The 24630-nt window shown below is 36.9% G+C and overlaps 2 protein-coding genes and 1 non-coding gene across 3 annotated transcripts; all 3 read right to left on the bottom strand.

The window, feature by feature from the left end:
* Positions 1-1580: 1580 nt before the first annotated feature.
* On the bottom strand, positions 1581-10885 carry LOC106132937 (tRNA N(3)-methylcytidine methyltransferase METTL6). The gene is made up of 12 exons (XM_060954560.1): positions 10026-10885; positions 9398-9561; positions 8946-8994; positions 8207-8239; positions 5731-5772; positions 5082-5130; positions 4571-4614; positions 4040-4102; positions 3485-3519; positions 2797-2856; positions 2372-2414; positions 1581-1703 (listed from the first exon to the last, which is right to left on the bottom strand). Exons 1-3 carry the CDS (start codon positions 10697-10699, stop codon positions 8990-8992), a joined length of 843 nt encoding a protein of 280 aa, XP_060810543.1. The 5' UTR covers positions 10700-10885; the 3' UTR covers positions 1581-1703; positions 2372-2414; positions 2797-2856; positions 3485-3519; positions 4040-4102; positions 4571-4614; positions 5082-5130; positions 5731-5772; positions 8207-8239; positions 8946-8989.
* LOC132904405 (small nucleolar RNA snR60/Z15/Z230/Z193/J17) lies at positions 5836-5919 on the bottom strand. Its single transcript, XR_009657573.1, has one exon. It is a non-coding gene; the product is annotated as a small nucleolar RNA snR60/Z15/Z230/Z193/J17 (small nucleolar RNA).
* A 10629-nt stretch (positions 10886-21514) lies between the features above and the next one.
* Positions 21515-23410, bottom strand: LOC106132954 (innexin inx2). Its single transcript, XM_013332533.2, has one exon. It carries the CDS (start codon positions 23304-23306, stop codon positions 22227-22229), a length of 1080 nt encoding a protein of 359 aa, XP_013187987.1. The 5' UTR covers positions 23307-23410; the 3' UTR covers positions 21515-22226.
* Between the last annotated feature and the right edge of the window lie 1220 nt (positions 23411-24630).

Below are 24630 nucleotides of genomic sequence, written 5' to 3'. Positions count from 1 at the left end.
TGCTACCCTGGTACTTCATGAACGTCAAGATGACGGAGCCACCTCGCAAAACACAAATATTGTCGAACCAGCCCTTAGTACCTGGTTTGTACCTTTTGGTACCTATATCAAAAAATTTTGTACCTCAAAGAATTGAAAAATATCGATTGTGATATGTGGTTCCTCCATCTTGACGTCAAAATGGAGGAACCACCTTCGTTTCTTATAAAAATATAATGTATACCGTCGAGATGACCACACGGACACTTAGTACCAGGTTAGTACCTCCCAAGATCTTATCGCTATAATCGTTTTTTAAAGCAGTTTTTTAAGAAAATAATTAGCAAAAAGAAAATGACAGAAGTGCCTGTGATTAATTATAGCAAAATGTATTAAACGAAAACTTTACTTCAAAAGTTCTAGGCGTTTAGGATTTAGTACAAAAATTTATATTTATTAATTATTTAAAAGCACAATGCAAATGTTATGTTATTAAATTATACGAGGATTCAAGTTGTAGAACAGCCCATCAAATAAATTTAATCGACTTTGAGATAATTTTTCCTCCATTTTGACGTCAAGATGGAGGAACCACATATCACAATCGATATTTTTCAATTCTTTGAGGTACAAAATTTTTTGATATAGGTACCAAAAGGTACAAACCAGGTACTAAGGGCTGGTTCGACAATATTTGTGTTTTGCGAGGTGGCTCCGTCATCTTGACGTTCATGGTACTTCAGTCTTGATTGCGCTTTTAAGCCTCTATTCCCTTATTTACAAGTCCACTGTTTGGTTGACTTAATTCACCCAGGTGATTAAGCTCAAGTGATTTAAGTGGCATAATTCATTTTTATGTGATGCTCGAACAAAGTAACAGATAAACAAAATACCCTGCGTATACGTCACGTTACTAAATACTCGTGTTGTGATTTTATGTTGCCAACCTTAAACATATTTGATTAACTAGGTACCTATCCAATAATCTGATTGAACATGGCACAGAATTTCATACCACCTATCCCAAAATTATGTGTTAATCCCGTTCGTCACACTAAGCTTTGTCGTACCAGTGGGACGAGCTTTATAATTTTTATTTCCGTTCGTCCCACCATCATTCCTGGTGGGACGAACGGGAATGACCCAAGCCTTCTAGCGCTTAAATGGAAGCACTAAGAAGCTCACTGAAAGAATTTAGGTCGCCTTGGTATTCTTAACATAATATTATAAGTTTCAAGAAAGTTCGTTCACGCATCTATCAGTAATTTCACTTTGACTGAAATCTAATAATATCATATCCAATGCAAATAAGCAAAGATCAATAGGTACCTAGTATTTAAATTAGGTATCTATTATGGTACGCGTAGGAACCTAGTAATCTTACTTATATTATAAATGCGAAAGTTTGTATGTCAGTATAGATGTTTGTTACTCTTTCACGCAAAAATTACTGAACCGATTACGATGAAATTTGGTATGTGGGAAGCTGAAGATCCAGAATAACACATAGGCTACTATTTATCCCAGAGTTCCCGCGGGATTGATAGGGTTTCCATACGGACGAAGTCGCGGGGGGCCTCTAGTTAAAAATAAACACCAGCTGATATTAAAAAAAAACTTTATTGACATTTCAGTTCTGAACCATCAGTCACAATGTGTACATACTCAAACAGCATTTCACACTTCGCTTGTGCGTCGTTCACAGAAACTTTTGTTTTGTAAACCTGAAAAAGAACAGACTGATAGGCCACGTTCAGCTGTTTGGCTTTACGATAGAACTCAGATTGAAGTAGTGTGACAGGTTGCTAGTCCAACGTCGAAAAGAAAAATCCCTAATTTGTAAGCCCATCCCTTAGTCGCCATTTACGACATTCATGAGAGAGAGATTGAACGCTAACATTATAAGTGATAATTTAACTCAGCGTCTCTGGTACCAACTTATTCCCGCTTTGGTGAGTATTCCTGGCTCCTCAACTCTGGACAGGAGTCCGGGGTACACCTTTGACCATGGATCTTGGATTAGGTGAGTCAGGTTTTTACACGAAGCAAGTGAAAAAGTCTATACAGTTAATATTTTTTTTCTTAGTCATAAATAATTGTAGCGAGTTTATATAACCGAAGCGGTGAACGCTCGCCGCTCCAGCAGTTTCAACCCCAATATTCTGCGTCTGCGCTACGTAGACCGCGCCCTATGACGAACGCCTCTATAGGATCGCAGACACAAGTTAGTAACTTCCTTACACTATAAAATACTTTATGAACTTTACATAGGGTCTTCAAATAGGGATTCATATGAGAAAGATAATTGTGCAGTTCTAAAATCTTACATCTAAATGAAAGCGAAATGCATTGTATGAAAATAAAAGGTGATTTAAATTTAATTATTATTTACCTTTAAAGAAGTCTTTGTTGCTCAAATTTCTCTTTGATTACGGCTGTAACAAAAAAAAAATACAAATATAATTAATACCATGCTTTTGTACATAATACATAAGTAATAATATTTTTGTATCTAAATTATAAATCAGACGCGTGTGGTTGGTCAACATGGTTGATTGGGTTCGCTCTGTTGAGGGAGACCTGAAGGTCTGGTCATCATTTCATTGTTACTTCTAAAATCTCTAGAATTATTGCGATTTGTGGTACTGATTTAGTTAAAATGAAAACAAAAGAATCTCTGCAGAATAATGAGAATACCTACTAATATGAACGTTTTCTGAATAAACATTATACATACATACATATAATCATGTCTATATCCCTTGCGGGGTAGACAGAGCCAACAGCATTAACATAACATTTTTGTAATCAACTTACGTGGTGTGAAGTGGGTTCATGTTTCGCTTTTATAACCAAAGCTGCTTCAAAATGTTGACCCTAAAACAATAAATAACACATTTTAGTATACCTAATATTTTCTTGGTAGGAAAATATAGAAATAAAAATTTTTTTTTCAGAGGTAGTGACGAAACAATGTAATTAAAATCACAATATTTATCATTGTACAAGTTTACATCATTAAGTACACGGAGGTATAACACAAGAGCGCATGCATGTTCTAATTTTTAAATTTTTTTTTTTTTAAATTTAAGTCACATCATTTATAATAAAAAATGCTACAGGTATTAAATGCGCACGTCACGTGCCTATATTTAATCTCGGACGTTTGAAATCATGTTACAATGATCGATCGTGCGAGTTTAATACCTATAGTATTTATAAATAGTATAACACGAAAGTTTAAAATCTGTTACATCATCTATTTTCGAAGGCGACTAATGGATAGGCTTACAAACTTGGGATTCTTTTTTAGGCGATGGGCTAGCAACCTGTCACTATTTGAATCTCAATTCTATCATTAAGGCAAATAGCTGAACGTGGCCATTCAGTCTTTTCAAGACTGTTGGGCTCTGTCTACCCCTCAAGGGATATAGACGTGACCATATTTATGTTTGTATGTCATCTATTTTCGTTCACAATTAAAAACACATAAGAATATACCAACCTCATTTAGTGATGTCATTAGCATCTCTCAAGTATCTGAAAAAATTAAAAAAGTATGCTTAAGAAACATAAAAAAAAAATTGAGAAGTTTTTTTTTATTTTATATAATCAGACGCGTGTGGTTGGTCAACATGGTTGATTGGGTTCGCTCTGTTGAGGGAGACCTGAAGGTCTGGTCATCATTTTAAATGTAAACAAGATTCTAGAATTTGTTTCTTACCAAATTTCATTTATTTAAAAATTACTATACCCAACAAAAATTGACATCCACGCTCACCTGCATTTGGCACATTCTTTAGTAAATAATACACAAAAATAAAAAAATAATATGACTACACTATCTCTTTTCCATGGATGTCGTAAAAGGCGACTAAGGGATAAACTTTGGATTCTCCTTGTAGGCGATGGGCTAGCAACCTGTTATTATTTGAATCTGAATTCAATCATTAAGCCACACAGATGAACGTGGCCTATTAGTCTTTCCACGACTATTTGCATTGTTTACGTGATAATGTAATTACATGTATGATCTTGAGATGATATCAAACCAAATTACCTTTTTAAAGCATTAAATTCTTCATTCAATTGTTGAAATTTCCTTCCACTGCAGTTCAATTTCCTTAAAAAAAAAAAAAGATTTTTAATCACAAGTTATAAGTTTCGTGTACATTTTACATATATATCATTGTAAATCAGACGCGTGTGGTTGGTCAACATGGTTGATTGGGTTCGCTCTGTTGAGGGAGACCTGAAGGTCTGGTCATCATTTTAAATTTCCTTTTTATTTACATAATATACTGGCATATAATAAGTGGCCTATCTATGTATAATTTATATTCCATTTCCAAATAACTTTACGTTTAGTTTGTGTCAAAAAAAAAAAAAAAAGTGAATAGATTTCCTTATTAAAGGACATTAAAAAAAAGCACTGTATTGGATGTAAAATTCCATTTTTCAATTAAAATCATTCATTGGTTGATCTGTTCTGCCCATAGATTAGTAAATCATATCCAATGGTCAGAAATAACAAATTTAATGGAAATTAATCCAGTATATTTATTAAAAAAAGATTATAATATCTACAAACCTCTAAGATATTGCATATCAATGCTCGTATTCTTCGTGCGTCATCTGAAAATACAAAAAAAAAATCTGTCAAAGTTGAAGGGAAGTAACTTTTAATTATTATAGCTATAGAAAATCAGTGAGGATAGTTATGTTAACAGCATCATGTTCAGATGTCCCTATCTAGAATCATCATTATATTGTCATCTAAAACACTTCATCGGACCAGACGGATTATATTGTACTTGATACTTTACTGCCGTGTGGTTACCGGCACCTATAGAAATAGACTACGACCACTCAATATCTTTTCCATGGATGTCGTAATAGGCGACTAAGGGATATGCTAATAAATTTTGGGATTCTTATTCTTTTGGGCGACGGGCTTGCAACCCATTAGTCAGGCTGACGAAGTCGGACTGAATGTCACTCCGTATAATTAATTACATACGTAATTTAGTTTACCTCAAAGACAAACATACATACAGTTTAATCTTAGAACCACCTTTTTATTGGAAGCAGAAAAAACATACCATCACTGGAAATCATCCCTGGGTATAATGTAAGTGTAGCTGCATTTATCTGAAACAAAACACAGTCATTTGTAGTGCGAGTCACATTTATGTTTGTCATTGGTAAGTAATGTGAGAAATCAGTGTGGATAGTTATGTTAACAGCATTATAAAATCAGATGTCCCTATCTGATATCATCATTTTAATGTCATTAATTTTATAAGTCCATGTGGCGCGGTGGTAATGTGCTTTCCTCAGAGTTCCATGGATGCGGGTTCACGCCTCAACCCAGGCAAGATGCTTTTATGAGTGCAAGCTCAAACCTATATACCCGTTCCTAGACTTGTTGTTGTTGTTATACGTATATGCCGTGTGGTTCCCGGCACCAACTCAAAAAAGAATAGCACCACTCCATTTCTTTCCCATGGATGTCATAAAAGGCGACTAAGGGATAGGCTTATTAATCATTTAGACGATTTACTAGCAACCTGTCACTATTAGAATCCCAAATCTATCGTTAAGCCAAAAAGCTGAATGTAGCCTATCAGTATTTCAAGATTGTTGGCTCTGTCTACCCCTGAAGTATGAAGGGATATAGGAGTGATTTTATGTATGTATGGCCAGTTATTTAAACTGGATAGGTTAATAATTATATAACTATGTACTTACAATTAAAACCCATCCACATTCTGCACAGCGCAGCAATGTTATCTGTAAGAAAATTTGTAAATGTTAAATAATTGTTCTCAATTTATTTCTCAGTGTCTCAAAACAGAATATTGTCAGATAGGAGCGAAAGACATAATAGTGTGTACATCAAAGCATTCAGATGAACTATGAAATCATCATTAAATATTCTACTTCAGTAAGTTATATGTGTTTTATAATTATCTATACTAATATTATAGCCCAAGAGCCCGTGAACGCCAGACATACCTGATTTTGTAAAAGCTGAAAGTTTCTGTAAATATGCCTCTAGTACAGGTAGGAACGATCCCCACCTATGGTACTCAGGCAGTGGTTGCTTTGGCAGGTAGCAGGTAATAAAGGTATACTTTTTCAACCTGAAATTCGTTAATTTGTAAAGCTCAATTTTTTGATATTTTATCCGTAATAATACACAAACTCGCGTTACTCATTGCCAGACACGTACTATGGTTGCAACCCCTTGCCAGACACCCCTAAACTATAATATTTTGTAACTCTACTTACGTCATTTTGTAAAATCTGAATTTAATACATATTTTTCGGGGAATTATTCAAACAACGTTTCTGTATTAGCCAGACATTTTTGAAGGTTCTATTATCCTGCCAGACGCATTGGAGTGAGCAAAAGATGCAAGAGTGCGGAGCATATGTAGTAACTGGAGCGAGTGGGACAGAGCGTTCGGTTTCTTGCGACGTTTCATTGCGCATCAGCTGTCGTTTATTATGCGGTCTCTTTTTCTAATTTATCAAAAAAAAATATTAAATAAAAGCATTACATACAAAATTTTGAAAACAATGTTCATTAAGAATTATACAGGGTGACTTTTAATTCAACTGCATAAATTTAACTGTTAAGTGTACTCATCTATAGGATATTTAAAAACGTTAAAAGAAAAATATCGATTCATATTTCAGAAAGTACGAAAAAAAATAAAAGTATCAAAATCCACGATCCTAAACACGTCATATCACCCCGGGCGGCGGAAAAGCGACGCGTAAGATTCAAAGGTCAACGATACAATTCATTTAGCTGAGCGATCTCGACAACTCTGTATTTTACTTGATCTTGATACAAGAAAAATAATTTATTTTTCAGACATTTATTTACATGTTTAGTTTTAATTTATTTTTGTAGTATTGGTCTATAATAAAGCGTGTGACGTAGTTTTTGAGGGCTTTTTAAATGTGAAAATGATGACGTTTAATTTAAATAAAAATAGGCTCAAACAGCTCAGAAACATGGGTGTAGTGTATGTTTAAAAGAATGCAGTTGTTTTAAATGTCACCCTGTATAACAAAATATTAATACTGTGAAAAAACGAAACAATTATTCATATTATTTTTAAGTTATATGAAGTTCATTTTATAAAATAATCTCTTTATATTTGAGGTTATGTGTTTTTCGTAATTTTAAAATAGTCTGATATTTTTTGAAAGTCTTTTTTTTACAGACAAAGCAAACTCCGTCTTCTTTTTAGTCACTCATGATAGCACTTTATTAAAACTGGATCAAATTTATTTTACAACGAGCACAAATTAATATTACAACGTTTACTATGCGTGTATAACCGTCCGCTGAACGATACCCACTCTGTTCCACTCGCTCCAGTTACTACATATACTCCGCACTCTTGCATCTTTTGCTCACTCAAATGCGTCTGGCAGGATAATAGAACCTTCAAAAATGTCTGGCTACTTCAGAAACTTTGTTTGAATAATTCCCCGAAAAATATGTATTAAATTCAGATTTTACAAAATGACGTAAGTAGAGTTACAAAATATTATAGTTTAGGGGTGTCTGGCAAGGGGTTGCAACCATAGTACGTGTCTGGCAATGAGTAACGCGAGTTTGTGTATTATTACGGATAAAATATCAAAAAATTGAGCTTTACAAATTAACGAATTTCAGGTTGAAAAAAGTATACCTTTATTACCTGCTACCTGCCAAAGCAACCACTGCCTGAGTACCATAGGTGGGGATCGTTCCTACCTGTACTAGAGGCATATTTACAGAAACTTTCAGCTTTTACAAAATAAGGTATGTCTGGCGTTCACGGGCTCTTGCTCTATTATAAAGCTGAAGAGCTTGTTTGTTTGAACGTCGAATTCAAAAATTCTTGTTGCGTTGAATAGACCATTTATCGAGGAAGGCTTAAGGCTATATAACATCACGCTGCAAACATAAGGAGCCAAGAAATAATGGAATATGTGAAAAAAACGGGGAAAATTATTCATCCTTCTTTAATGATGCCCAAAATAACTATTCCGCGTGTACGAAGTCGCGGGCTAGTCCTTGGATAATATGGTTATAACAATATTTCTAAGCTATATAACTACAAGTATCATTTAAATCCGTTCAGTAGTTTTTGTGTGAAAGCGAAATAAACACATTTTTACTAATTCTAAACATTTAAAATAATAGTGGGAAGAAACTTACCAATTTCAATCAACACCTCCCACATGCAAAGATCTGTAAACAAACGAAAATAGCATCAATTTAAGTCTAGTGCTTAACAAAATACATTTCACAAACATGTTTCAGACGGCTTATGAAAAGCTTTCAAGCTCATCAGACCTCACAGCAGGGCCCTGATCTACAATTTTGAAGAATATACAAAGATAAATTAATTACAAATTACCAAGTTAATATCAAATTGTTCCCTAATCTGTTTGATACCCGCTGTGAGGACACCAAGGTTATCTGCTGCACTGCGATGTCATCATTAGTATGATAAATCATAAATAAATTTATATACAACATAGGCTTTAACTTGGGATTCTTCTTGGGATATTTTTTTTTAAAATTCATTTCACTATGGGATTCTTCTTGGAATAGTTATTTGATTCATTTCACTATTTGAATCTCAATTTTATCATTAAGCCAAACGGCTGAATATGGCCTTTCAGTTTTTTAATAAGATGTTAAGGAGCTCTCTCTAAAGTCATAAATAGTAATGTATTGTCGTTTGTATAATTCTAGCATGATTTGATTAGAGGAATTTATATGTCTTGCCTATCCATTATGGGGTAGACAGGGCCTTATCCTGTTATAAATCATTGATGCTTGACATCTTTGTATTCCACAAAAACAATATTAGCTTTATATGGGAAGGGTCAGGGTAAAAACAAAAAAATATGGAATTAATCCACAATTTAAATAAAACAGTGAAACATACCTTTTCCTTCATTCATTTTTATCCCAAATTGTTCCTTTGTGTTCTCAATCTGTGAAACAGAATTATCAAGTTAATATCCAAAGATTTTAGAACAAAATGATTAAAAACTGGGTAAGATACAGTCAGCTAGAGCTAATATACATGCAAATCACTGTTAATTCAATGGTTAGCATTTTTCATCATTCCGAGTTTAATGTAAAATTGTAAATGGGCTATTTCTGCAGGCTCCTATTCCTGAGATTGCAATACTTAGTAAGAAGTTATGTTTGAAATCCTTTAGATACATAACATTATAAATGCGAAAGTCTGTCTGTCTGTTCCACTTTTCCAGCTAAACTGCTTCACAGATTCTCATGAAATTTAGTATCCTTATAGTAAAATACCCACATTCTAACATACAATACTTTTAAGTGACCACATGTACGCATGTGTATGGTATTATATTAACTTACCGTTCACTGTAGGCTTCTGGTATTTCCCCTGTACAAAGATGCGAGGCGCGTTGATGCCTTCTTTGACGTTGACAGTGCGGCGTTCAACGTACGTGTTCATAAGGATGTCGAAACCAGCTTCAGTGAACACTTTTGCTAACTCCTCTTCCGTGAAGTAGTAGCTTCTGTGGATATGAATTGAGTATTAGTGTCACCATCCTTGTAAAATTTATAGTGCGCATTAAAGATTGAACAGTTTTAATTTTTATTTGCCATGTGCCATCAATAAACAAATAGGTACCACTCTATCTTGTTCCCATGGATGTCGTAAAAGGCAACCAAGGGATGGGCTTAAAAATTTGGTATTCTTTAAGACAATGGTATTATGGTAGAAGTATCGCAAATATGACAAATGAGTAAAACAATAAATGTCTGGTTGCTAGGAAAGTTGACTCAGCATACTGAGAGCCACCATAGGGGCACACATATTGATCTATGCTCTCATAAAGTCAAAACCAGCCATTTTGGCTAGCCGACTCGTGCGGAGCATTGTAATTTAGATGGGATTTCAGTTGCATTTTAAGTAACACAGGGTTATATTCGGTTTGGATGCTGATATGCTAGGAAGGAGATTATAAATTATACCAACCTTGTGCCATCTTGTCTCATGTAAAAATTCTCAGCAATCTTGTGTCCTGGCTTGAATCTCAGCTGTGCCATGTCATATCTCCCATAGTCTCTGAAGAGCAACACGCCACCAGGTTTGAGCGCGCGGAAAGCCACGCGGGCAACGTGCCCCCAGGACGCCGGCTGGATAGCTGACAACACGAATATCAAGCTCGCTATATCCGCAGAACCTTCAGGAACATTCTCGAATAAGTCTTCAGTAGTTAGATCAGCACAAAACGCCTTCATTTTGTTCTCATCGTACAATTTATTCGCCTTTACGAAGTCGACAGCACGTGGCGAAAAGTCACAAGCGTAGAAGTAGAAATTTGAGAATCCTTCCTCAACTAGTGGGTAAATCATGTTCCCGACACCACATCCCAATTCTAAATACACGATGCGTTGATCTGCATTGAAATTTATCAACTCTTGAAACTCACGTGTCGTCCAATGCCGGTCTCTGAAGAATTTCGTCTCATTCCGCTTGTAAAATATATCCCAATGACGTTTCGCTTCTTTCTCCAATTTAACCGCTTTGGACTCTGGAATCATACGGTTATTCTGTTCCTCCAGTCTCTTTTTCTCATCATCAGTTAGTTGTTTTAATCGATGTACGAACATGTCTCCGTTTTCAGGCACCACTTCATCAGTCTCCATCGCCGAAATTGTTAAAGATATCTTTACTGTGAATGATAAAATGTGCTATTTGAATAGTATGGAAAACACAAGAATCTATATTTTGTTACATTGAAATAAAATTAGCGTTTCGTGAAGAAAATCACGAGACCAAAAAAGAAATGAGTTGACCGATGTAGCTTAACTGAGTCAGTAAGAAGATCGATTCGATATCGCTGTGTGAGTAACCAACTCCTCCCGACGAGAAGGCGCTAAATCGGTCTCAAAAAAGCGCTAAATTACCTGATTTGCCAACAACAATACAAAATATTAACTCTTTATTGCACTACAATAAATTACAAGTGCTTATGTTAGATGTCTAAGTGCGTCGGTGGTTGAATTGGTAAGTTGCCTGGTTAAATTCCGAGATGCGCAGAAAGGCACAGGTTCAAATCTCACCTCGACCATTTATCAATGACTATTTTCAAAGTTATGTACATAACTTTGAATACTAACCAATGCTCTTACGGTGAGGGAAAACATCGTGCGAAAACCTGCACATTCAGGCAACTGGATGTGTAACCACGGATCCAATTCAGATTAGGTTTTACCTGCAAAGGTTGCAGAGGCCAAATGGGAGTTGCTACGTGTATGGTCGAAGACATACCCCGGGTTCCTCTCTAGAGAGGTGAGGATGCAATATAAAACATCTTCTTCAATTAACTTTGTTTTCTATTTGGTATTATATCTCAATTCCTTAAAAAAAAAGTCCATGAAACCCTAGAATAAGAAACTGTGTATAATTTATTGATAGAAAATAGCGCCTGATTACTAAAAATTAGGCGCCTAATATGGGCGCTGACGTAGTGAAAAAGGAGCTAGATTAAGTGTCGGGTGCTGAGTTGGCAACACCGCACCGCTGGACAGATTTTGACGTTGATCGATATAAAATTGGCAGAAAGATGTTCTTGTTGAACTTGAAAGTCAGTAGTTTCGCATTGTTTTTTTTTTCAGGCAAATGTGCAACACCGGTGCAGTTTAGCCCGCTTTTTACAAATCATAATCATCGCCAAAACTGAGTTGTTAATGGTAACATCTTTTAATACCTAAATCCATATTATAATATTATCTATATTATACTATATTTACTACTACATACATACATATACACACACAGTTACGTCTATATCCCTTGCGGGGTAGACGGGAGCCAGCAGTCATGAAAGACTGAAAGGCCAAGTTCAGCTGTTAGGCTTAATTATAGAATTGAGATTCTAATAGTGACAGGTTGCTACTAGGCATATATATACTATGCTATCATAATCATCATTGTCGACCATGCTAAAACTGAGTAGTTAATGGTGAATTCGTTTTTATAACAGAATCCATATTATGAAACTAGCCTTAATATACTATATTAAAATACATAATACATACATACATAAAATCAAGCCTCTTTCCCGGAGGGGTAGGCCACCCACCCAGTTCAGGATTTTACCTATCACTACCCAAATGTTGGCTGGAGGAGATTGCTTAGCGATTAGTCCGCCTTTGCTCAACATATTCATAATGTATGTTTCTACTAAGAACATATGTATTTTTTATGGGCAAAAAGATAATTTGCATTGTATTGTATTGTATTATGGGAGTGGTGCAGTGCTCTCGCATTTGCCTTTTTCCCAAAGGGATAGGCTGAGACTACACCTTTCCACATGCCACGATCTCTGCATACTTCCTTCGCTTCATTCACATTCATAACTCTCTTCAAGCTCGGTGGTTTCGGGTACTCTTGACCTGACCCTTTACCAGGACGTCCTTAATTTGATCAAGATACGTTCGTCTAGGTCTTCCCACTCCGACCTTTCCCTCCACACTCTTAGTCAACCTGCTTTCATTCATCTTCTACACATGACCAAACCAACTTAACATAACTTAACATACCCTTTTCTATTCCTGTAACTACATCTTCTTTATATATGCGTGAAAAACCATGTATGTATAAACTATAAACTAATAAACTTGGGATTCTTCTTTTAAGCGATGATGCCGCGGTCACAATCTGAATATCAAGCCTTCCAACTGTACGTGGCTTCCGCTTTTTCGACACTATTCACAATATTCCGTCTAAGTATTCCACTACTCCCACAGAGCTGTCTCATGGTGGGACATTTGAGACGATTTCGTTCCACTTGTTTAAATAATTAACCGGGATGTAAAATAAAATACTGGATGTTGGTAAAAATAAAAAAAACTATTTTAAAAAACTTAATACATAAAAATAATCCTAACTTCAATTCGTCTTAAATCATGGTTGTGAAAATTAACAATAGAAGACCGTCATTTTTCTTTTTCTAAAAATTTACTTTTTTTCTTAGCGGCCAGTGCGCTATACAACTTTCAACATCAGTTGACCCATGGGACACATAAAACTAACGAAATCCCTCCATGGGAGAATTCAATTGGACTAGTGGAAAACATTAAATAGTTCCAAAAGTCACATTAGTATCATTATTACACACTGCCGTGTGATTCCCGGCACCAATAAACAAAATAATAGGACCACTCCGTCTCATTCCCATGGATGTCGTAAAAGGCAACTAAGAGACAGAACTTATAAACTTGAGATTCTACATTGGCGATGGGCTAGCAACTTGTCACTATTTGAATCTCAATTCTATCATAAAGCCAAACAGATGAACGTGGCCTATCAGTCTTTTCAATACTAACAGGGATGATATGATGATGATTACCCCGCAAGGGACATAGACGTCATTATAAGTATGTAATTTCATCACACACTGTAATTAAGAACAGCTACCTGTATCAAATAGCAGGTACCCATCACCGCTAATCTTCAAACATTTAAATTTAGAAAACTTATCATATATATTTTTGCCCACAAAAACATTAGCTTTAAAAAAAAAAATTAAGAACAATTGGACCACACCTTTATCCGTATTCATTACACGCTGTAAAAAAAAAATCATGCAAATTTTTCACAGACGCGGCAGCTTGACTTTCGTATCGATTACACTTACAATAAAATCGATGTGTCAAACTTAGCTACTCACCTTTCTTACAGTCGGTTAGAAATTTAATCTCACGAGACCCAATGCACTTATCTCACACCTGGTCAGCTGAGTTTGCAACTTGCAAAGGGTCATGTTGATGCACTGAACACGCTTGCCGTGTTACTATGTACGTGAGCCATGCACAAATGTACGTGAGCCATGCATAAACAAACAGACGATTTTAGTTTGCGTATGTTGAAATGTATGACGCGATAAATTATTGGTAGCATTGGTTACTAACTGTAATGTGTACTAGTGCCGTGTGGTTCTTCTTTGTATCGGTAATTCTTTTTTGTATCGGTACAAAAAAGAATAGGACCAGTCAATCTCTTTCCCGAGGATGTCGTAAAAGGCGACTAAGGGATAGGCTTTTAAACTTGGGATTCTTCTTTTAGGCGATGGGCTAGCAACCTGTCACTATTTGAATCTCAATTCTATCTTAAAGCCAAATAGCTGAACTTGCCCATTCAGTCTTTTCAAGACTGTTGGCTCTGTCTACCCCGCAAGGGATATAGATGTGACCATACGTATGTATGTATGTATACTAGTTTGTGCAGATGGCTTCGCGTGCATGTTTGTTTGTTTTATTGGAGTTCCATAGACAATGGCATACATATAACGGAACTTATAGTTTCACTAGCTGTCCCGGCAAACGTTGTTTTGTCATATATAAAAATTTTTTTTTTTGGTAATTTCTAGTTAAAAAAATGTAAAGGGTGGACAACCCTTATCACTAAGGGGTATGAAAAATAGATGTTGGCCGATTCTCAGACCTATTCAATATGCTCACAAAATTTTATGAGAATCGGTCAAGCCGTTTCGGAGGAGTACGGGAACGAATATTTAATTTAAGACTAGAGGCCGCCCGCGACTTCGTTCGCATGGAATCAATCCCGCCGTAATCGGTTCAGTAGTTTTTGCGTGAAAGAGTAACAAACATCCACAGTGACATACTCACAAACTTTCGCATTCATAATATTAGTAGAAAAATATCCATCTGCCCATCAGTAGTTCACAGCCATTTTATGCGGACATTATGCAAAGCTGAAACTGAATCTATGGGTAGGCTTATAAACTTGGGATTCTTCTTTTAGGCGATGGGCTAGCAACCTGTCACTATTTGAATCTCAATTCTATCTTAAAGCCAAATAGCTGAACGTGGCCTATCAGTCTTTTCAAGACTGTTGGCTCTGTCTACCCCGCAAAGGATATAGATGTGTAATATGTATGTATGTAAGAATGAAACTGAAAAAAAGATGCACCTTATTCTTTGAACCATTACAGAAAAATCTATATTTGTAGCACTACATATAATATTTGGAACTGAGAGATGAAGTTATTTTTTTATGTTAAGTTTTATCTTTCGCTAATGGTCTATACAAATGTTTTACATATTTACAGCTTATGACGAGCCTTAAGACCCGCATCGGTTGGCGGAACTAATTTATCTTTATAACGGTGAAAGAATTTTCATAATCGGTTCAGTATATCCGAAGATAAGCCCTTACAACCAAAGTTACAAACTTTGCCTCTTAATAATATCTTATACTTAAGTAAGTCTTTATAATTCCGTGTGGTTCCCGGCACCAATGCATAAAGGAATAGGACAACTCCATCTCTTTCCAATGGGTGTCGTAAAAGCCGACAAAGGGATATGTTTATAAACTTGGTATTATCATTTCAAGCGACGGGCTAGCAACCTGTCAATATATGAATCTCGATTCTATCATTAAGATAAACAGCTGAACGTGGCCAATTAGTATTTTCTAGACTGTTGGCTCTGTCTACCCCGCAAGGGATATAGACGTGATTATATATGTATGCATTATAATTGAGATGTAGCTGTTTTCTAATTATGTCAATATCATGTGCTCCAAAAGATTAATAAGTCTCTCACTTAAGTTTTTCACATTATATGTATTTTGAAGGTAGTGAGAACTTTAAAAGAACGATATCAGTGAATGAAGTGGCAACCGTTATACCAATTGATGGAACTGGGACACACGATCTTACGAATTAATTAAAATAAATTGACTATAAAGTTCATTTCATTGGGTACATAATAATAACTGAATGCTTCCTTTATAATGTTGTTTTTATAAACTTGCGTAAGCGCCGGTTACCTCCACACTTCTCTGGAGAGGAGCCCGGGGTGTCACAATAACAGCGATCCTTTTTTTGGTAGGTAAATCAAACCCTACCCTTCTCTGCCTACCCCTCCAGGAAAGAGGCGTGATTTTATGTATGTATGTAAATCAAACCTAAACCTTAACCAAAAAAGCTGAACGTGGCCTGTCAGTCTTTTCAAGTCTGTTGGCTCTGTCTAGTCCGCAAGGGATATAAACGTGAATATATGTATGAATGTATGTAAATCATACCTTTGCAGGAGAATTTAACCCGAATTGGATCATAGTTATAAATTCAGTTGCGTGAAAGTCAAGGTTTCCTCACGTTTATCTTCATCGTAAAATCATCGGTTACCAATAAACTAAACCTACGTATAATCATTTGTTTAATTATGTCTGTGGTATTCTTACTTACCTACCGAATAAAAAGTGAGTGCACATTCAAGGAGCGAATCTTATGTAGGTATGAAACTAAATACACTTTTGCTATTTAATCGTAGACATATGCGTACCCCGGGCTCCTCTCCAGAAAAGTGAGGAGTGCAAGAATAAATTATGAGTTAACATTATAACGAATATCTAAATCAAAGTAAATGTCATGAAGAAGAAATTATTGTTTTGATAGTCATTTGTAACACAGGTCATTGTGTCACATGTTTATGATGAAAATGTTTACATATTAAGAAGTCCAACCTACCGTTGCGACAATAAAAATAAAGAAAACAAATCAAATGGATGATTGCTGACGACTGTCAGCTGTTACGTTTCCACAGATAATAATAAAAATAGATAATTCTTATTGCGTTGTACACGTTCGAATTTCAAGTAGATTATTTTCTCTTTTTTAGCATGTTAGTGGCCAGTATGTATTATTGGTAACCGCAATACATAAGAGCATAAGTATGTAGGTATATGTTATTATTATTAAATTTTCTGAATGTATATTAAAAAGCACGTGTAATTTTGTCGGCTGACATGACAAAAATTATAACTATGTATTTTCATAGCTCAAATATAAATCAAGTGTTGGCGACAAATTTCTCAGCCATATTTAAAAATAATAAATATAATGAAAATCAACATGTCGTCTAAATATTTGCATATCAACGACTCGGACACAAATTAAGTCGTTAATTAAAGTTTAACGAGGCTTGTTTCGAGACAATCACACCGTCTGCAGCTCCTGGCGACAGGATGGACGTAAAATCCATGGTGTAGGATTACTGAAGGATTTAATTAAATCTTTGTTTAGTAAGCGTCGTTTTATTTTAGAGAATCGGTGATAGACACAGACAAACCGTTTCTATAGTCCTATTGATGTAGTCGCCTAAAGGGAAAATTTGTTTTAAGTATTGTTGCTTTCGTAACGTACTCTTATCATCATCAATGTCAGAGGTTCGCAATCAAATGAGTTTATCATTAAAGACTTGGGATTATGTAACCGAATGATCATTACATACCTTTAAGTATTCTGCCAAAATTGTAACTCTAAGTTAGTCTTAAGTTCTTAGTCTCTAAGTTGTAGACTACTCAAAGTTACATACCTACATAGTTTCTTTGGATGAAGGAAAAGTATTTCCCATAGTACCTACCACTGCTTGTAATGTCGTTGGTACCAATAGATACATAAAAAGATTATAAAGCTGAAGAGTTTGTTTGAACGCGCTAATCTCAGGAATTACTGGTTCGAATTGAAAAATGCTGTGTTGAATAATTACCGAGGAAAGCTTTAGTTAGGCTATAACATCACGCTGCAACTATTAGGAACGAAGAAATAATGGAAAATGTGAAAAAGAAGGGGTAAATTATTCATACTTGATGGCTTCAATGATGCCCAAAATAACTATTCCACTCGGGCACAGCTAGTAATTATATAAAAATGAATAATATATTACTTATATGCGTGAAAAACATATACCGCTGCTTGTAATGTCGTTGGTACCAATAGATACATAAATAAAATCAATTAAAGCTCAATTTGTTTAGCATTTACATCATCGTCGAGGCGTAAATGTGTCAATTACCAGTAGTCTTCATCAGCGGTGTACTAAATCACTCAATAAGGCTGTGCCGGACTTACCATAGGTAGTAAGCGACCGTTTTAGGGGCCAAGTCTCAGGGGGCGCCATAAGAAAATTTCCCTGCTTTAAAATGTAAGAGTTCTGATAGATCTTCTTCCACCTTCACTCTAGGTATATAGACTTTAAGCTTTCGTCTACATGAAGACCAACATATTTGCTAATGAAATCCACAGTTTATACTCATTACTACAAGAGATGCTCATACCACGACCGGGGATATCCAATGTTAAAAGAGATAAATATAGTTATTTATTTCCTGTAAATTTTAAGATCATCAAATCAAATTTCAGATGAATAAAATTGAGAATCAGCGATAGTGGTCTATTTTAGCTGAACAAGCACAAATTAAAAGCCTTCGATTCTTGCGAATATTGGTTTTGTCGACCCCGTAAGGATTCAAGTCGTGATCACTGCTAAATCTTTATTAAAGGCAGACCCCATGCTCTGCAGGAATGGTGTAACCTTGAAAAGCAACAAAAAGGTGGTGATGGGCGCCATTTTATACTTCCATCCGTGCCGAAAGTTATCTAGGGCCGGCACAGCAAGTAGTGATAATGTGGCTTCAAGGCCGTGGTAATACCATCTTGGAACAAGGCGGGGCTGATTGTAATCAGAGGTGTAGACGATTTTAGTAGCTGATATATATAGCGCATTAACACAGTTTTCCGATATCATTATAGTTTTTTTTTCAACTATTACGAGTATAACCAGTTTGTTTATTTAGCGAAGTACCAACCTAATAAAAAAAAACAAGTTCAAGTGGCTGAAGACTGAGTTGTTTAAAATTTACGGTCAGAACTATGGTGCCGTGTGGTTCCCGGCACCAATGGGAAAATAAATAGGACAAATCCATCTCTTTCCCATGCATGTCGTAAAAGGCGACTAAGCGATAGGCTTATAAACTTGGTATTCTTCATATAGGCGATGTGCTAGCAAACTGTCACTATTTGAATCTCAATTAAGTCATTAAGGCATAGAGCTGAACGTGGCCCTTCAGTCTTTTCAAGGCTGCTGGCTCTGTCTACATCGCAAGGGATATAGACGTGACTATATCTAAGTATGTAGGTACTTCACCGTGACCCTCCCTGACCTTATATAGTCTCTGACAATAACCACCGATAGGCGGTCACCAGGTACCTTTCCAATGTATGGCTGCAGTCCAGAATTATGTCAGAAGAACAACAGTCGTAAGCAATTAATTGCAAATATTCGACGCTATTTTCAGAATTCAGAAAAAAACAGAGGCTTTATAACCTCAAAAAGTGAAGGGATTCACTTTTTGAGGTTATGAAGCCTCAGTTTAATTTTTTTCTTAAAATTTATCCCAACCGCGAGCATAGGCAGCGCGATTTTTTTTTTAATTTCGTTCATTCTTATTTACGCTCATAGCTCACTGTAAGGATTGTAGCTTTGTCATTAAATAATTGGCTACAGTTTTGCCGACAATGTCATGTGAGTTCGTGAGTACTAATAACGCAAATCACTTCCTAATTCACTCATTTGTAAAGAGTAATAGTCGTAATGTTTGAACTTTGAATACTTACTTTGTTGATAAACTGTGAGTCATTGTAGTAACTGGAGTAAGTAGGTAAAATACTAACAAAATCTATTACTAAGTATACTTACTTCGTAAAACTTCTTCGTAAAAATGCGAAATTCCTGAAAAGTTGAATAACCAAAGAGCCTGACCCCAACTAAATGTGCAACAGGAAAAAGAAAAATACTACATTAGTTTGAATATTAACCGATGCTCTTACGGTGAGAGAAAACATCGTGAGGTAACCTGCACATTCAGGTAACTGGATGTGTAACCATGATCGATCCAATACGAGTTAGGTTCTCCTGCAAAGGTTGCGGAGGTCAGATGGGAGTCGCTTCGTGTAAAAACCTGACTCACCCAATCCAGGATCCATGGTCAAAGGTATTCCATAGGCTCATCTCCAGAGTGGTGGGGGTGCAACCGGGACTAAAGGAAGAAGACAAATAAAAATACTATATTATTCCCAATTCTCTTGCTTCCATATTTCCATGCAGTATCCGTCTTCAAAACTGCTGCCTCTGTCTACTCGGTAAGGGATAAGGACATAATTATAATATATATATATTATTCCGAATTCCACAATGCAGGCGGTATGAGAAAAAAATATATTTGCTAAGAAGACCCTTGTGATGTGTGCAGAATGGTTCCCGGTACCAATATAAAAAAGAAGAGGACCACTCCATATCATTTCCCATGGATGTCGTAAGAGGCGACTAAGGAATAGGCTTATAAACTTGGGATTCTTGTTTCAGGCGATGGGCTAGCTACCTGTCACTATTTGAATCTCAATTCTATCATAAAGCCAAACAGCTGAACGTGGCCTATCAGTCTCTTCAAGACTCTTGGCTCTGTCTACCCCGCAAGGGATATAGACGTGACTATATAAATGAATGAACCTTTTTATGTGAGCAAAACAATTTTTATTCAATAAGATATTGAATTCCTAATAAAAACAGGTCGAGACAATGGAAAGAGGTTTGTTCTAAATGTTTTTGTGTGGTAAACTACAACCACCGCTTAACAATTTAGCAAGAAATACCCAACCCTTATTTCAATACTATCATATCCGCCAAGAACATTTAATGAATAGAATAATAAAAAGAAACTCGTTCAAAGACCCAAGAACTTGTAGTTGTAAAACAAAAAGGTGTTATCGGTAGAAAGTCTTTGTGTACCCCGGTCAAACTGGCCCCTCAAACAAATGGTCTGGCCAGGTAGACAGGCCTATTCTCAGAAACTTGGTTGTTTAAACGCGACATCCTTGCCAAACAAAAGACTGGCTTTAAAAATATAATAGGCACAAGAATTCGAAGTCATATTCCAATTTTGACAACAGATAATTTTGAATTAAGAATACTTATTTTTTCTTCCGGCCGTTGGTGGTCGGGAGGAATTATCTGTATCTGTGTACAGGACCTTCTTAGGGGTACTTATTTTTTTTTAAATTGATACTGTTTCTAACGTCGTAGATAGACAATACTTAACAGCTACAATAATATTTCTTACTTCAGAAAAGATAGCAAAAGTTTTTAAAAACTAGCTGTATTCTGCTCTTTAAAATTTTCAAGAGATGGCGTCAGCTGACGAAACGTCGCCATACTGCATTGACTGAGAATTGGCGTTATATCATAATTCAGAAATTAATAGATAGGTAAGTCATTTCTTTAATGATAGTAATAAAGTGTATATTAATTACCTAGTTAAATAAAGATAATTAGGTACTGTAATAGATCTAATAACTATTAAATTAGGTAGGTGTTAAGTATAATATTTCTTAATAAAATTTCCAAATTTTGATGAAATAATAAACAATTGTTGTGAAACCATGATACATGGTAATTTTTATAGCGGTAAATTGCAGTGCAGTTCATCCTTTCTATGTCCGTTGTTTGTTTGATTTCATTACCAGAATATAGATGGCGCTAGTAACACAGACGCACCAACTCTGAATAAGTTGAACAAAGCAAAATTTTATCTGATCATTGTCTGTTTACTTGGCACAATTCCGTCTTTGTTTAGGATAAAATAATACAACTGAATTAAATGTGGCAGTAAATATATTCAGAAAATATCGACTTAATTTCACCGTATAAAAAAAGTTTAATTTTCGTCACCCTTCAGTACAAATACAATATTGTCTATCGAATTCGAAAATCGTCACTTACAATTAATAGTTATTGCTTTATACAATATCGTATCGAGTATAACATTCGATAACAAACATAGATAACCTATCTAAACTTAGGAATACAGCCGTCCACTCGATCCCTCTTGTACACGAGAAACACTTAATTTAGATTATTTTATAATAATTACATATCACAATCGAGAGACGCCCTTCAACATAACTCACTCGCACACAAATAATACAAAATACGAAATGAAGGCACGAGATCTTACTACAACTACGACTACATATTATAAACATGCCCAAAACGATACGCTAAATGCATCGGCGCCAAAAGCGGCTACAGTCAGTCAAAGTGTTGCGTTTGGAAGAATTTTATCATATAACTATCATAACGTTAAGCGATGAACGACGAAGCTGGTCTGGAATACAATGGGACCCGTCGGAGGTCGTTTCCCCGCGACGGGCAAATGGAATGTCGTGCCGTGCCCCGCCGTCCGCTCCGGCGCCGGTCCCGGCCCCGGCACGCTTGTAACACCTCACTAGGACGGCAAAAGTCTGTATCGGCTCTGAACAAAGAAGCATAAACGCCTCTCATAAACCGTTTTTCACTAATAACTTGACTACACACTGCCTTTTCTTTCGAACCTTTGAGCTAAGTCGCCCATCAATTCTTTGTAGATAAGGGGGTCGATGTTCTTTCCTAGTTGATATAGCACGAACCAGTCACCGATTTGCAGCATGCGGGCGACGCTCTCCACCTGCTCCTGGGGCGCGAGGCGGCTGCGCGCGCGCAACAGGTATTGCCGTACGCGCGGGCCCGCCACCACAGCCATGCGGTAGATCAGAGAAATTCCACTCAGGATCGATAGGATCACGAACCAGAACCACAGGAACACATAGATCTTCTCATTCACGATGTTCAGCGGCAGCACACACAGTCCGTCGAAGTTCTGCACGGTTCCCGAAGGACCGTATTTGTGGAATGTACATTTAGTCACTTTAGGGAACACCCTAGCCATCGGGTCCTCGCGTTCCTCCGGCTCCATCTCAGTGAAACGGACAACGTCCGCTCCGTAGGTGGAAAACTCGCCGTCGAGGAAAAAGTCCATGAAGAAAATTTGGCCGACCACGTTGATAAAGTTCAGCACTTCACAAATGAAGAATCGGAACGCGTAAAAGTTTTGAGTGTGAAGATTAGTGTGAAAGTAATCCACGAGCAATTTCTTGCGGTCGGCCTTGCTGTCCTCGCCGACCACCGGGCAGTTGAGGTCGAGCACTAGCATCTTAATGCGGCCACCTTCCCACGACTTCCACAGGTAACGCGGCACGTAAAACAGGATCGCTTGGAAGAACAACACGAAACACACCCACTGGTAGTATTTGTGGTACTTAACTTCGTCCTGGCCGTCGACGTGCGACGCGACACCGGCTTGTACCACATCTTTTCCGACGCGGCCGACCAGCCGCTTCGGGATTGTGAAAGTCGAGTAGATCCAGCAGTAAGTGTCCATAACCGGCAACGGAATTTCGTCGACGATGCAGTCGATCGGGTCCCCGATATACTGCCTCGAGGTGACGAGCAGCGAGAACGCGATGAGGATGATCACGGTGGCCTTGTAGTGGAGTCGGAACACATTGTTGTCGATGCAGACACTGTCGAGTTTGAGCAGCCCCTTGACGGAGCCGAACACGTCAAACATGGCGCTTGAACTGGCCGCAGCGCGCGGCGCTTCGAGTCGCGGTCGTTAGAGATACGGGCGTGCGCTTCGCCCTCGCGTCGAGTGAAGAATGCTGGCGAGACGAACGAGTCGCACGGCTAGTGGGGCGCAGGCCTGCGAGGGGGGGAATGAGGAGCGAGAGCGGAGTCCCCCGCCGCGCCACACGCAGTCGCTCGGAGCTTCGGTCGGAGCAGCGACCTTATTTCTACCTATATTCGTGGCGTCATCTGGTAGCGAGCAGGCCAGCTGCCAGCGGCTATGCATCTCGAGACGTTGAAGTAACAAGCGCACTAACGAACGGCATTACGCGTTGCATGTGATCTAATTTACTTAAGCGGCTATTGATTGCAACATTTGGAAGCATTCCGACAAAATGTAGCGATGATCGGTTGACGTGCACAGATGCACGCAACAAGTATTGAGGGGGACTGCATTGTTACATTTTTTGTTCGCATCTGAAGGCGGGGCAGGTGTGGCGTCTGATGTAAATGTTAGATAATGCGGTCGTTCTCGTTAAATCCAGAATTTCCATTATGAATTAGTCAATTTGCATTGGTCAGCGGTTAGAGACATTAGGAAGAAACCAGTAATAAGCAACACTATGATTAGAACTGATAAAGCATCTATATGTTTACAAAGTGTGCACATTCGGCGTCGTTATCAATGTGTTGTAGCCTTCTGACGACAATGGACAAAGTTCAAGAGTAAATATTCGTGTAAATAGGGTCTCATTACTACATACTATTAGTTATCGTGCCGTTGGAGGCACAAGTAATATTGCGTCTGTTAACCTTTAAGAACTCGGTCAATATGTTCCTAAGGACAGTACGACTGTTATGAGTTTGATAAATGAACATAAAATTATCTCGGAAACAAAGGGAATGATTTTAGAAGAATCGCGAATCGACTTAGCAGTTAGAATGAATTTTTTACAAAGGTGTAGATGGTAATGCTTATCGTTAGTTTGTGATTATATTCTTCTCTTTTTGTTGTAAATTTTTATATTGTATGTATATTGTTTTTATTTAATATTGTAGGCTATTTAGATTTCGAATTTATAGATATATATGCTATATTGTACTGTAAATGGACGCTACTAGCGGAATATTTTCCAATTGACAAACACGTGGTAAATTTTGAGTTTTTCAAATTTAACCTATAATTCTTTACCACAAAGAAGCACGCTATAAAGGCTAAATTGTAGACAGTCAAAACATTGTAATTTTTTTAATTCAACTTCGTTTCATCAAAAATGTCCAAACTCGTGGTGAATTTTACTTTTTCTCAATCACGTGTTATTTTTTTT

The sequence above is a fragment of the Amyelois transitella genome, chromosome 4, assembly GCF_032362555.1.
Source record: "Amyelois transitella isolate CPQ chromosome 4, ilAmyTran1.1, whole genome shotgun sequence".
NCBI lineage: Eukaryota > Metazoa > Arthropoda > Insecta > Lepidoptera > Pyralidae > Amyelois > Amyelois transitella.
This window is presented reverse-complemented; position numbering and strand designations above follow the sequence as displayed.

Coding starts and splice junctions, on each gene's coding strand:
- LOC106132937 (XM_060954560.1), bottom strand. CDS start 10,699: ATGGAGACTGATGAAGTGGTGCCTGAAAACGGAGACATGTTCGTACAT. Junction 9,562..10,025: donor ATGAGACAAGATGGCACAAG/GTTGGTATAATT, acceptor TCATATCCACAG/AAGCTACTACTTCACGGAAG.
- LOC106132954 (XM_013332533.2), bottom strand. CDS start 23,306: ATGTTTGACGTGTTCGGCTCCGTCAAGGGGCTGCTCAAACTCGACAGT.